The 13,848-nt window shown below is 53.0% G+C and overlaps 1 protein-coding gene across 2 annotated transcripts; it reads right to left on the bottom strand.

Moving 5' to 3' along the window:
- Nucleotides 1-3,276: 3,276 nt before the first annotated feature.
- CREG1 (cellular repressor of E1A stimulated genes 1) lies at nt 3,277-11,421 on the bottom strand. Of its 2 annotated transcripts, XM_039881536.1 has the most exons (4): nt 11,059-11,421; nt 7,959-8,078; nt 6,287-6,471; nt 3,277-3,747 (listed from the first exon to the last, which is right to left on the bottom strand). In XM_039881536.1, the coding sequence occupies exons 1-4, from the start codon at nt 11,404-11,406 to the stop codon at nt 3,744-3,746; spliced, it is 657 nt and encodes a 218-aa protein (XP_039737470.1). In that variant the 5' UTR covers nt 11,407-11,421; the 3' UTR covers nt 3,277-3,743. The 2 variants fall into 2 exon arrangements, with proteins under 2 accessions (XP_039737470.1, XP_039737472.1); XM_039881538.1 differs by lacking the exon at nt 3,277-3,747 and having other exon boundaries at nt 6,283-6,471.
- Nucleotides 11,422-13,848: the final 2,427 nt, after the last annotated feature.

The raw sequence follows: 13,848 nt of genomic DNA, 5'->3' as shown, positions 1-13,848 counted from the left end.
GGCTCTCAGCCCGAGCTGCGCCACTTCCGGGAGGGGCCTGCGAGCGAACCCAAGCTGTCCCTCTTGGCCACTCCAGCACGTCCGAGCTCAGAAGGCTGGACTTCCCCTCTGGGACCTGTTCGCTCAGAAGGCTGTGTCCTCTGTGGATGCTGGTCTGGGACACTGTATTCCAGGAGCTCCCAGACCAGGGCTGAGAGGGGCTGGAGCCGGTTCATGGGCCACGGCAGGGTCCCCAGCTAGGGCGGGAGTCTGCGTGCCCACCGCCCCCTGTGCCGGTGGGCAGGACCCCTCCTGGGCCCCTCGGCATGTGGTGCTGGGCCCCGCAGCGCCCGCGAAGGCGCTTTGACCCTGGCTGGATGCCAGGTTGTCCATTCGAGGGTCGTGAGCACGGTTGTCTTTCTTAGTCAGCGTGTTGCTGACCTCTCTCTATCGATTTTGTGTCGAAGAAGCAACGGTTGGTTCTTCGGCCTTGATGAGGCTGGCGGGGAAAGCCAGCCCACGGCTCTCTCCCTGGACCTTAAATCTCAGAAGAGTGACCCCAGACCTGGGAACAGCCCTGTTTGGGCTGGTCCTCTGCTTGGGTCGGTCCCGGGGGCCAGCCGATCGCGTGCTGTGGCTCCACGGACACCGTGCTGGTAAACTTCCTTTTTGCCGTCGACACTGCGCACCTCGCATACGACTGCTGGACATTTCTTCAAAGGCCCTGTGTGTCGCCCGCAGCCCTCGGCTGGCCATCGGATTCCTGGAGACAGAGCTGGGTGTAGGGGCCGGGCTGGCATGCGACGTGTGGAGTCCCCGAGCTGCCCCGCTGGGACACCAACGTCCTCCCTGGACGAAAGAGAACAGCGTGCGCCCAGCTGCTCCTCGCCTTTCTGGCAAGGATTAGACACAACGCGGTGTGCAAACATATTTTATGAAATTAAGTCCTGCAACGACGATGACTTCTATTTTTGAGAAAACTCAACCTATAGGTTACCGAATGATACTAGAAGCCAAGGAAAGCAGCTAGCAGTTGCTGAGTTTTTAAATGTCCAAAGTCCCCAACAACCTAAAGTTGCCACTAAAACGAACGCGACCCTCTTCCCGCCCACCCCAGTCAGGGCTGTGGAGAGAGTTCAGACTCCGCGGGCAGGACTGCTCATCGAGAGAAATTCTTCAGAGCAGTTCGTGACGTGTACCAGCAGCTTCTTTCTCCTGGTGGGAATCTGTCCAAGAAAACGAACGGAGGTGCAGAAAATACTCGATGCATGAAGGTCCGTCTCTTACGACAGGGAACAGCTGGAAGTAACCTGGACGTTCAGACCCTGGGGAAGGTGGGGACGGCATGTAGCCTCTGCCTGTCCAGCGTCCCCTCGGTTCGCGTAGCTTCTCCTTTCCTATCAGAAGCCCTGCTCCAAAATTCTCCTGGCCACTGGGTGCTGAGCTGAATCCCCAACTCGGGGCAGGACCCAGGGTCCAGGCTGGGGCAGGGTGATCATGCAGGGGGGCTCTCCTGGCTGGGAAGGCCGCCCCCTTTCATCTGAGATCATTGGCTGCAATTAAAACCAACACGGCAGAAAGGGGAGCAGGGGACGAAGACGGGGTTTGAAGGAACATTTTAAGGTCAACGAATTCCTCTGCCACTAGCAACGGAATGCTGAGGCAGGCCATCACCTGGAAGTCAGTGTAGATCTGAAATATTCTGCAGCCGCCCTAAGCCATTCCTGTGGTTTCTAGTAAATGACAAGCTTATGACTAAGTGAGAGAAGCATGATGCGCAGTCAGCACACGGCGTGATCTTGTCATTCAGTTAGTTATCGACATTCCACGCGAAGGCTGGAAGGAAATACTTCAAGATATTAGCAGCCGTGCTGGCTGGTGAGATGATGGATCTCTAAACATTTTTTATTTTCCACACACAAAGAACTATATATTAAAATAAATACTAAGAAAAAAAAACTAAGAAAAAGATGAAGTTTTACTGGTTGATGGATACCGCCCTTAATTCCAAAAAGGACTTGTCATCACTTAAATAGGTAAAAAAATGTAAAGAGCACGGGGTTCTGAAGTGACAGCTTGGAATTCCCCTAAAAAGATATTGACCCGCCAGCTTTACACGAAGTAGAACGTTGCCTTTTTTCCAGTAGTAAAACTGAAAACAGAACCTGTGATAGGAAAGCAGCCTCCCATCCCACCCCTCGGTGATCTGCAGTCTGAATATTACTAAGAAAGGAAACATATTAATGAGACAGAGAGTCGGGAAACTCATGCATTGATTTCGCTGTTTCGCAAGGGATTTTCTCCACCCCACTGCGCACCTGCAAGGAATCTGAGCCTGGCCTGGAAGACAGAACACGCCTGACTTTGGGCCGTGGCCTGGCGAAGGTCACACCTCGACCCGCCAGCACGGACCCGAGGCCCAGACTGCACCTGCCCAGCGCAGCCATCCGGGCTCGGTGGCTTCAGGCTCCTCGGTCACTTCTCTTCCTTTTCATTTTCTCTTTTCTTGATCAGAACCTGCCTTGCCCTCTGGGCCAAGATCGGTCCCGTCCAAGACACTCAGGTCCTCTGGTAAAGGCCAGGGCTCTGTCCCTTTCCTGCCGGTGGTGGGGTACAGGCGGACCCAAAGCACCTGACATGGAGGGAGGGAGTGAGCACGAGACCAGGCCTCTGCTTCTCCCCTTGCCCCAGGCGGAGCTGCCTTCCCTGTGTCATCAAGGCCATCTGCCCCAATCCCGCCCACACCCACGGTGTCACTGTTAGGGCCTTGATCAGCCCAGCTGTGCCAGGGAGAGGCAGCTACACAGAAAAGTGGTCCACAGTGCCCTCTGGTGGCCAAACATAGCACACCAGGGAAGCAGTCACACATTCGGTTATACAAAGGAATCTGATCTGCAGCACCTGCTGTAAGAAAGTGTTTGGTTTTCCTGTGACAACTGGATCCTACCTGAATATAGACATGTTTTAATAGGGCACCAAACGGTGAAGACGAAGCTCTCAGTGGGTAAAGGGAGGAAAACAGATAGATGCCTCAATCTAATGCTATCACTGGGCACCTCGGCGCCCAGGCCCTGAGGGGGGCCCTCCACCAGGGCTGCATTCTGGCCGTGCCCCAGATTTTAGGACACAATGAGCTGCTTACCAAAGGGAAAGAGTGGAACTATTCACCTGAAGCTTCGAAGCAGCCAGGGGGTGATTTGCCAGCAACACTAAAACCAAGACGCAGAAGGGTTTCGACAGCGGCCGAGAAAACTGTAAAAACTACGAATATTTGTTTGAGAAAATACACCCAGCACATTTCATTAAAATGACGCTTTTAATTACTGATGCCTCGAATGAGAAACCTGTTTTACCAAGTTTAATTTAATCTTTTTTCTTCAACAGAAGCTGTTTGCTGGATTTCGGGTCATTCGTGCGTTGTTCTCAAACATGACACATCTTCGACTCCTTGCTTTGAGCCGTTGACGGGTTCAGTGGCTGATCCTGAAACCCCGCTTTACGAGGGATCTTATATCGTCTTCTGGAATCACATATATTGGTAATAAAACTATAAATTTAAATTTATAAAATTTAGCAACCTCATCTTCCAAGAAATCCAGCAACAGTCCACCTCGATTCTGCAGACAAGCACGCACGCAAGCCGGCCAGCGGGCACAAGCACACGGCTGATCTGGGAACTTCTCACAGACAAACCTGAAGACCTTCCCGTCTGTACAAACTTTCTAAAAACTGCACCCGTGTGGTTACGTTCACCGATTTCTGCTTCACCTGGACGGGGGAGAGAAAGGAAGAATTATTTCATTAACTGAGTTGACAAATCTAAAAAGTTGATTCATTCTAGGGAAGGACTAGAGACACTTCAGCTCTAACGGTTTAAGATTTTGAGTCATTTCAGCCACGCATGTGTGCTGGAGACTCGTCTGAGATTCTCGAGTCCTGCTATCCACGGCCTGGGGGCCTTCGCGTGAGCCAGCACCACCTGTCCCCGGGTGACGCCCACGCCTGCCAGTAAACGCACCAGGACGCAGCAGTAATCAGGCCGTATGGTTTGCTCACCCAAGAATATTTGAAGGTTTAAAAGCTAAAAACGGCAGAGAACAGAAGGGGTCCCGAACATTAGGGCGAAAGAGCAGTAATTGGCCAGCGCCCCATGACACCAAGTCCGGTCGGGGATGGGGCGGGGAAGGCGGTGACCTTGACCCATTTTCCTGTTGCAGCCTTGACCATGGCTCCCAGGAGATCCATCTCCAGGTAAGGGAGACCAGGCGGGTCTATGACACAGACCTCTCCTACCTCTGTCCTTGCCAGGGACACGTGGGCACAGCAGAGGAGGGGACGTGAGGCTGGTGCGGCCAGCCTGCTGCGCAGACCCAACCGTGAGAGGCTTATCCTCATGAGAACTGCTTACTCAGGTGTCAGCAAAGGCTTCCGTACACACTTAAACCTCCCATTATGTCCCCCTTTGTGGGGTCTCGACTCAACAGTCCAGCAAGGCCAACTGTAGTCAGGTGGGCCCCTCCTTGGCCGTACCTGGCGGCCTGTGTGCAGACACCATCTGAGCACGGCAGAGTCCAGGACGCAGACGGCTTTATGGTATTTGGAGAAATAACACCTTCCGAGCCGGCCAAGGTGGCTGCCATCTGGGGCGGCCTCGGCTTGCCTGTGAGGCCCTTGGGAACGGCTCCCCAAAAATGTGCATGCCCCCAGGATACTGAGCAGCCAGTGGCGATCCAGGTGGGCAGCATGGTGGTGGGGCCACTCTGGGACACTGAGATGGACCGTTAATAAGACGACCTACGCACAAAGGTCAGCTTGGAGCCAATGCCCATTCTTCGGTTTCTGGTGTCCTGCCTCGGGAGGGGCTGCCGCCTGTTCTAGTCTTTGTCCTCCTGTCAAAGGGACGAGGAAAAAGTGCTGCCTCTGATCTCTGAGCCACAGAAAAGGCTCACTGTCTGTGTGATAATGTGGACGCTCAAATTTATCTTCCCCACTTATGCAGCGTGGAGCCTTACAGGAAAGCACATCTTAATTTTGTTAGTCAAGCAAGCATCGCCTTCGGGCATGTCACTTATACAAAGATAACTGTGCTTCAGAGATTGTTATGGCCTAGAAAAGCCAACTTTGGCCTTGAAGAGTGGGCCTGTCGTCCTCCTTGATAGCTTGTCGCCTGGTCATCATGTTGTAATTGCTGCCTCTATGTCCCTACAAAGTGAGATGGCTTCGCCGGCCCCAGAGAGTCACGGGCCTGTGCCGCTTCTGAATGCAGAGCAGCAAAATAAACACTGCGACAGCTGAATTCTTTATTCACACAAGAAGCTGACAGTCTTCACCCCAAATGATCAGCCTGGCGAGGAGCCAGTATTTACAAACACCCGCCCTGCGCCCCGCACTGTCCCGGGCTGCTTGGGACAGAGAATAAGACGAAAACCTGGGCTTGGCTGCGAAGCCGTCGGCGATCACAGTGGGGACACTCTGCGGTAGGATGTGACACAGACGGGCACGCCGGAACGAGAGCCAACCCTGAGCTCCGACCCGCAGGCCCAGCTCAGCCTCCTCAGCCCACCTCCGCAAACAGCGGTCATCCGTACAAGCGGAAGGTGCGCCGTGGCCAGCGCTGGAGCAGGAGCTGGCCCGCCCCCGGGGAGGTGGCCGGGGGGCGGTGTGAGGCCCTGGTTGGGAGCACGGTGAGGGCTCTGGAACTGGCAAGCCGGGGGCCGGAGGCCGGAGTGACGTGCTCAGACCCGGGTGTCGCTCACAGGACTCGGTGCTGCTAGGGACGGGGTCACGTGCTCACACTCGGGTGTCACTGCATCACAGTTCAGAAGTGCCCAAGTCTGGGACACTCATGAGAAAACGCCGTCTCGGGTCAGAATGGAGCTCTGTCCAGACCCCCCACAAGCACAGCCTTAAAACGGGGTCTCGACCTGTAAAGTTCAGGGCGGTTTGTGAACTCAGATGGAAAAAAAAGTTTTCATTTTCATTAAGTTCTAACTGAAATCTACCATTTCCTTCAATGATGGAAGCAGGCAGTAAACCACATGGTGACAGCGTATCTGTGACTGTCACCAGCAGAAATACGGAGACTGAAGACACTTCCACATCATGTTGGAGCTGGTACCGATGTCTTAAAATATTGTTTTCGGTCCTCGGCACTCAGAAAGTAAAGTTAGACTCACTCAAGGTGGTCGCAGGCTTTACCAGCTTGCCAAAGGGGTCCGTGGCACAGGAAATGGCTAAGGTCCTCCGGGTTAAGGACCACTGATGAGGCCTGCGAAGGAAGGTAGACGATGTACAAATAAGGACTTACTGAAACGTGACATTATAATATTCTTCGGGCGTCACGATCTTCGGTCCCCCGAAGTAGTCCAGGAGCCAGATATTGGTTATATTCAACTTAGCAAAGAACCAGTCATGGCCGGAGGGCCAGGTTTCCATCTCGGGGTGTCGGATGAATAACGAATGTTTCGCGATGTCCCTTTCTGTCTCGTTCACCTAAAAGAGAGATAGATGTGAAATAAACAATTCTCATAGCAGTGACATTTTGTCTTCTCCTCTGTCAAGAATGAGTGATTCTAGCATTCTACAAATCCTAGAGTTTATTTAGTGAGGGATCCTGATTTCTTTTTTTTTTTTAGGAAAAATCGAGACATAATTGACACATGGCATTGCGCTTGCTTTGGGTGTGTGACGTAATGCCTTGATATATGTACACACTGCGAGGTGATCACAGCAAGTGACATCCGCTGCCACGCCGACGCACGAAAAATGTTTTCTCTTTTTTCCTCCTTTTTTCTTTTCCTTGCAATGAGAGCTTTTAAGATCTCCCATACATCCGGCTCTCAAACTGAAGGAATCAAAGGAAAATAAGGAAAGCTCAGAGAACGTGAAGATTTTAAACGCCGGTGAGGACAGGCGTGACAGCTGGGAAGCCACCGCGCGTACGGCATTCGTTGCTCAGCGGGAATTTCGAGTCATCGGAGTAACTGGCACAGGTGCTTTCATAACATGTTCCCTGTGCTTGCGACGTGCCACATCGGCCATCGATCCCACGACGAGCCCGTGACAAACGTGAATGCATGTGCCCGAAGGGTCAACGTCTTCGGGAGATGCTCGCTGGACCCCAGCGTTCGCTGTCCCCACCCTTTCTCCCGCCAGCGAGGGACACTCAGCACAGAGCTGCCTCCGTGAACTTCCAGACCATAAAGGAAGCCGGTCTGAGGCGCCATGATGGACGAGGTCAAAGAGCAAACCTGCCAGCTGCCAGCCGAGCCACCGGCTGACGCTCACGTCGCCTGGCCCTCCGCCCTCCTGCGGCTCTGTCGGCCTCGTCCGTCCAGCCCTCCCCTCAGACTTCCCACGTGCACGTCCAGGGCTTCGCAGTGGACTCTCCCTTGTAACCCGCTTAGGACCCTCCCTGCTCTAGGCCACTGTGACAGCACGAGGACAAGGACCCACGCCTCGGAACCGCTGTGCAGTGCACAGCACAGTCACGGCAGTGAGCACGGTCGAGCAGACGTTCCCTCCACTGGGGCTTTAAAAAATCATTTTTTCTTTATACTTGTCGAATGGAACACCTACATGAAAGCGATCCATTAAAACTTTTAGTTTTCAGGAAATGACTTATTAGAACGGATTTTCTAACTTTGCATGTCAATCACCATCATTTTCATTACCCTCAAACTATCTCTTCTTTCGTCATTAATAAGATGGAGCTCATCTAAGACCAGTCTCACAGACCACAGTGTGGGGGTTCCCTGGAGGGGAGGGGGTGGGGGCAGGGAGAGGGAGTAACGGGGTCAAATGCACGGTGACAGAAGATTTGACTTTGGGTGGTGAACACGATGCAATATACGGATGATGTGTTATAGGATTGTATGCTTGAAACCTTTATAATTTTATTAACCAGTGTCGCCCCCAAAATTTACCAAAATTTACAGCAAAATTAAATCGGCCCTTGTGATCGTAGCGTAACTACTTACCTTGGTCACAGTTCCTGCCAGTATGATGTGAGCGCAGAGGGGACTCTGGGGGTCAAAGCCATGTTTCCTGCAGAAGTTAGTCTGCGCCAAGGACATGGTCAGCGTAGCATGTGGATTCTTCTGCAGAGAGAAAATGGAGACGTAAGAAATTCCACAATCGCACACATGCCATCCCCAGAGCTCGGCTATTCTTCCATGAAGCGAATGGTAAAACCCCCCCTTCCACTCAGGAAAATCACTATTAAGGCAGAGAACAATCTTGACCAAAAAAAAGGGGAGAGGGTGGTTCATATTTTAAATTAATTGACTCAGTAAGAATCGTTTTAATACTTCTTTTCTTAAACTCTTAACTTGTCCCCCATTCACCAAGAAATTATAATTACAGCTCCACTCAAATACAAGGCTGGCCTGTGGCCTTCAAAAGGGTTAGACTCTAACCTGAAACTAACACATAAACACACCGCAGTCGCTCAAATAGCTAATTACAGTTTCAGCGAGAAAGTAGCTGAGTCATGCTTCTTGGTTATCTTATGCTAGCAGAAACTGTCATGGGATTTCAAAATTCGAGAAGTTGTTCATTCCTGCTCTAACAACAAGAATTCTTAGATTTAAAATGCGAAGCAAGCAAAGCTCCTAATTCTGCTTATTTGGAAGTCAGCTGTGCAAAAGGCGTTGTTGACAGACCACAGCGAAATTCACGTGCTGCCATTCGGGCCATTTAGTTCCTTAAACTCCAAGTGTCTCCTGGGAGGAATTTTGCCATCTCACAGTGACCCATCAAAACAGTGAGTCAGAACGAGATCCTCTTGAAATCGTTTAGCCAAATATTTGCTGTCGATAAATTATCAGGCATGCACTCCAGGAGACCCAGGAGAAGAGATGGCAGGGTACTCGGACAAGGTCTCTCCCTTCTGTGAGTCATAATCTGGTTCAAAAGTCAGACGCGAACAAAACTTAAACGGTGCAAAACAGAGACACGGAAGAGGTGAAGCGACAGCACGTGACTAACTGCGTGACCCGCACAGTTGAGGACGTTCCAAGTTCAGTGTAAGCGTAGCCTGGAGTGATGCTGACGCCGTAGGGAGCCCTTGTGAGATATTCAAAATCAGGATCGAGTGGGAGGACGGATTTCAGACGGAGGGAGCCCCGAGTGCCGAAAGGCAGACCTGGGAAAGTGTGAGACAGGATCGTAGTAGGAACCCGACTTGCTCGAAGGATAGGCTTGCTGGCGGGGACGGGGGTGGGTATTGATTGAGCGGGGTGAGGGTGGCTCAAGTCCGAGCTCAAGAGTCAAGGTTACAACACGTAGGCTGGCACCGGCCAGTGCTTTCCAAGAACCACCTGCCTGGAGAGCTTGTTAAAATGCTGATTTCTGAGCTCCCTTCCCAGCCCAGGAACCTGTATTTTAAACAAACACCCCAGGTGGATGGTCCCCTGCAGATGTCGTGAGGGTTTCTGCACAGAGGGCAGTGCTGAGTGGTGCTCTGTTCATGTCAGTCTGGTGGCCAGGGTGGACCGGGGCAGACAGAGGTCAGAGAAGGAGGAAAAGCAAAAATTATAAACCAACCCCCACTGGTTAATCGATGGACTCAGAGTCAGGCTACTTCTGCTGCGGCCATGCCTTTTCACTCCCTCTTGGAAACCTGACATCCTGGCCGGGCTCCTTACCATTGTCTCTCCCTAGGTTAGTAAAAGACCTGGGCTGGAGTCCCACCTGACCACAGGTGAGTCCCTGCGCCTCTGAGCGATAGTTTCTTCATCCCTGCAAATGGGGATGATGATGTCATCGCAAGTTTAAATATACCATGTACAGCGGTGGTTCTCAATCACCTCCCCCCATTAGAAGCATCAGGAGGGTTTTTTGGGGGGGGACGGGGGGTTAATAAAATGTTCTGATAAAATATCTTGGCATTACATTTCAAAAAGTCTTCCCAGGTGACAGTATTTGCAGCCAAGGTTAATGACGGAATGGAATGAGCCTGCTTCGAGCAAACGCCTCAGGGCATGGAGTGGGCTGGGGGTGAGAACGTGGCAGACAGGACAAGGGGCGCAGCGCCTTGGCCGAAGGAAGCAGCTGCCCTCGATATCGCTAGATCTCCCAGTCTTTCAAGAAGTTACAAATGTCAATTTTTAAATGTCGGCAACTAAAATTTATTTTCAAAAACAACACAGAACTCTGTGCGGGCCAAAGAAAACTGGTTGGCGGAACATATTCAGTTCGTGGGGCACCGGTCTGCGTGACCCATGTTTTGAGAACAGATGGACGTGGGGTGACATTCCAGTTTGGCCGCTGGCTTTGGGAAACTTATTTAACCTGAGGACAGCAAAGCCACCTCAAAGGGGTATTAAAAAGACACGATGAAGGGAAAGCACCAGGCTACCTGGCGTGCGGTAGGCGCCTAACCAAATACCAGCTTCTTCCGTCCCAATTTTAACTTCGTACCTTCCCAGTTAACCTCAAATCTGGGACCTCTGTCAAAAAGACCCGCTACCAAATCGAGCTTCAACTCTGGACTCCATGTGGCTCTAGCCACCCAAGGTATGTCTGTGACACCTGTCTCGGGACAGCAAGGGTCCACCAGGGTTGTAAACGGTGGCCCTGCCCCGCAAAGGTGGGCAAGGGCAGGAGGAGTCCCGTTTCCAACCAGTCCCGCCTCCCACCCAGGAAGCCCTGAGGACTGCAATACTCAATCACTAATCCTCCACCACCTCGGATGTCAGCTTCTTGGTGTCAAGGGGGAATATCTTAATTCAGAAGGAGTAAGACAGGGAAACCCAGAAGCCCTACCTATACGAAGTGCTTAACTACCCGACGATCTCCACACCCTCTAAAATTCTGAACAAAAAGAGCCCAGTTTATGACACATCGTGGCCCAAGACGCCTCGGGGAAGATGGCAAAGAAGTCTCCCCAGCGTCGCCCCGTTGCGGGGGCGCGTGTGAAACTCCTGGGTGTTGGTCAGCGGACCCACGACCAGGGCGCAGCAGTGTCCGCCCGGCCGGCGCGGGGGCGCACGGGCCGGCGTGAGCCCGCTGTCGCCCCTGGGCGGGTGCAGGCGACAGTGGACAGGCTGGCCCGCGGCGCGGTGCCCGCATGCTCACCTGCAGGTTGCCCACCGACTGCTGCAAGGGGCTCAGGTAGAAGTAGGGCACGCCGCTGCCCGCGCCCGGGGGCCCGTCGCTGAGCGACAGGACGTCGGCGAAGGGCTGACCGCGCACCGCCTCCTGCGTGGACGTGGTGGCCAGCGCGCCCCAGTCGCAGACGTGCGTCACGAAGCGGGCCACGCGCGCCGCGTCCTCGCGCGGCGGCAGCGGCGGCAGCAGCGCGGCCGCGTCCCAGTCCCCGTGGTCCTGGCCGCCCCGGCCCCGCGCCGGCGCCAGCAGCAGCGCGGGCAGCGCCAGCAGGGCGGCGAGCAGCGCGCGCGCGGACCCGCGGGCAGGCCCGGCCATGGCGGCGACTCCGGCGACTCTGGCGACAGTGCCCGTCCCGCGACCTCCGGCGGCGCTGTGTTCGCCGAGCGCCGGGGCCCCGCCCACCGCGGGCAGGTCCCGCCCCTTACGAGAGGGGCCAATCGGAGCAAGGGACGGAGGGGGCGGGCCCTCGTCGCCTCGCAACCTGCGGGGCGGGTCTGGCCACCTGTCCGCAGCTCCACCCCGCCCCGCTGGAAGGCTTGCGAAACCGCCCTAAGTGGGATGTTGTTTTGTTTGACGGCTGGAAAAATGGAGGCGTAGAGAAATTAAGCAACTTGCCTAAGTCATCCTACTGGGAAAGGACCAGCCTCTTCACACGCACACACGGGCGCGCACTCGCGCACGCACACCTTCACCTTTGGATAGGGGTATCTGGCCACGCAGAGCCAGTGCTGCAATTTCTCCACACGCTCCCTTTTCTGTTTACTTCACTGTGCGCACCAAGGAGCAGCGAGAGACCCTACGGTAATGGACGGAGCCCCAAAGTTTAGGACTTATAAAGTACACCTGGCTCAGGTCTCTCGCAGACAGGGACGCTGAGGGCTTGTTAGTCTACAGTGTTCCACGCACGAACTTGAACTCATCGAAACCGTTTTCCGAACTGTTAGGTCGTCAGGCTTGGGGTTAGGAGTTTCGTAGATTTGCTGCCCTAAGTGACTCTCGTCACCCCAGCTGAGCAGCATTTCCTAGAAGGGTCCCTTCCCTTCCCTCAGGTGTGCCTCCTCGCTCTCGTAGGCTGGGGACAGGTAAACAAGCTCTTACCACCTGATCTACATTCTTGTAAGTGTAAACTTTGGTCACATGTCCTCAGAGTGTGTCCTAATCTTTTCCGTCTGGCCTCAAATCCCCACCTTAGTCATTCTCATGAATGTGGCATGGCGGTGTTGGCACAGGAGTTTGTCAACCTGTAGATCTGGCTCTGGCAGCACCTGGCCCTCAATCACTCTTTCATCCAGAGGTGAAGTCATTCCATTCAGCAGCTGGCGCCAGACATGTGAGCAGATGTGGGCAACTGATGTGTGAGCCAAAGTCTCTACTTTCTGTCCCAAACTCAGCTGTCTACATTCAGCCAAGATTCTCCTGCTGCTCAGTCAGAAGTTGCGTGTGGAAAGAAGACCATTCACTCTGAATAGGTCCCTCGTCCAGTGGCCAAAGGATGTCACACATAAGGCTTTCCCATTCAGGCAAGTGAACAATCCTTCCTCCAAGCTGGTGTTCTTTTCAACAGCTGGATTCGGAAGCGCTTCCAGCTAGATGGAAAATTAAGTGGGAGAAACTTAAGAAGAGGAAAATCAGGTTTACCGTTTTCAAAACAAATACTTGATCCAAACAGTGTGAGTGCCTGGCAACGACATAGAGTCCATCCCACGCCTGCTAAGGAAAGATCCCATCCATAATTTCCAGCTAGTGTCCCGGCCTCGGCCCTGCCACCGTCAAGTCACGTGGCCGTGGAACTTCTGTCTCACCTTTTGGGGCCTCGGTTTTCTCATCTAAACAGAGGAGTTGGATTGCATGATATCTGACAGCTCTCTGACCCCATATTCTTCGTTTCTATTAACATGCAAAATATGGGCCTTTTGGAAGTTTCAGAATGTGAATGATTTTTTTGCAAGAGGATGAAAAACTTTTTTTGTTGTTTGTTGCTGTAGCACTTATTGCTAGTATACAAATCACAACCGGCCTATTGTCACAATGCCACCACACCATGTGCTGAGGGCTTGGTCTCATGCATCGGAGTGTGACAGTGTGGCCTACAACCCCTCCAGCTTGAAGCACCCGCCTCAGGGTCTGTGTTGGCACTGGCTGTTCCCTATGCCCCAAATGCTCGTCCCTCAGCTACGGTTTGGCCACCTCGCTCTCATCCAATCTCCTCTCAGGTGTCACTCCTCAGAGGTGCTTCCTGGACCACTCTTTCTAAGAGGCCTTCCTCGGTTACTCTCCATGGACAACGCTGCCTGTGTCTGTCACAGCACTCATCATTACTGCCCAGTGGTCCTGCGGGGATTTAGGATCAGTTCGGACTGTTCAAATATAGACAGAAAGTCTGGATGAGAAGCAGCAGGGCCTGGATGGCTAATCCAGGCACTCCTGGCTAAGGAGTATCCCCAATTCTCCAAAGAGGAGGGTTTGCAAATTGAGAGCCAAAGCACCCCATTGTTCATCTTGAGTGCCCTTAGTCAGTCGTCACTTCTTATTGCTGATTTTATAAGGCTCTTGTGCAAAGAATTTCATCAGCTATTTATTAAGTCAGGCAGTCATTTGATAAATATTTATCGAGTGCCTACTCTATGCATTGGGGATCTGGAACAGACGTGGACAAGACAGACAGCATTCCAGCTCTCCCAGAGCTTCCATTCTGGTGGGGGCGAGAATTAACAAGTAACTAACTAACTAAGTAATATTACACTGTGTGATGTGAGC

Source organism: Pteropus medius, unplaced genomic scaffold, assembly GCF_902729225.1.
Source record: "Pteropus medius unplaced genomic scaffold, Ma_sr-lr_union100, whole genome shotgun sequence".
Lineage (NCBI taxonomy): Eukaryota > Metazoa > Chordata > Mammalia > Chiroptera > Pteropodidae > Pteropus > Pteropus medius.
The sequence above is the reverse complement of the archived record's forward strand: the minus strand, read 5'-3'. Positions and strand labels throughout refer to the sequence as shown.

Bases quoted from the DNA above. Each gene is read 5' to 3' on its own strand.
- CREG1 (XM_039881536.1), bottom strand. From the start codon at position 11,406: ATGGCCGGGCCTGCCCGCGGGTCCGCGCGCGCGCTGCTCGCCGCCCTG. The intron at 8,079-11,058 runs GTGAGCATGCGG...TTCTCTCTGCAG, and splicing joins AGTCGGTGGGCAACCTGCAG to AAGAATCCACATGCTACGCT. The intron at 6,472-7,958 runs GTAAGTAGTTAC...TCTCTCTTTTAG, and splicing joins TGGCAGGAACTGTGACCAAG to GTGAACGAGACAGAAAGGGA.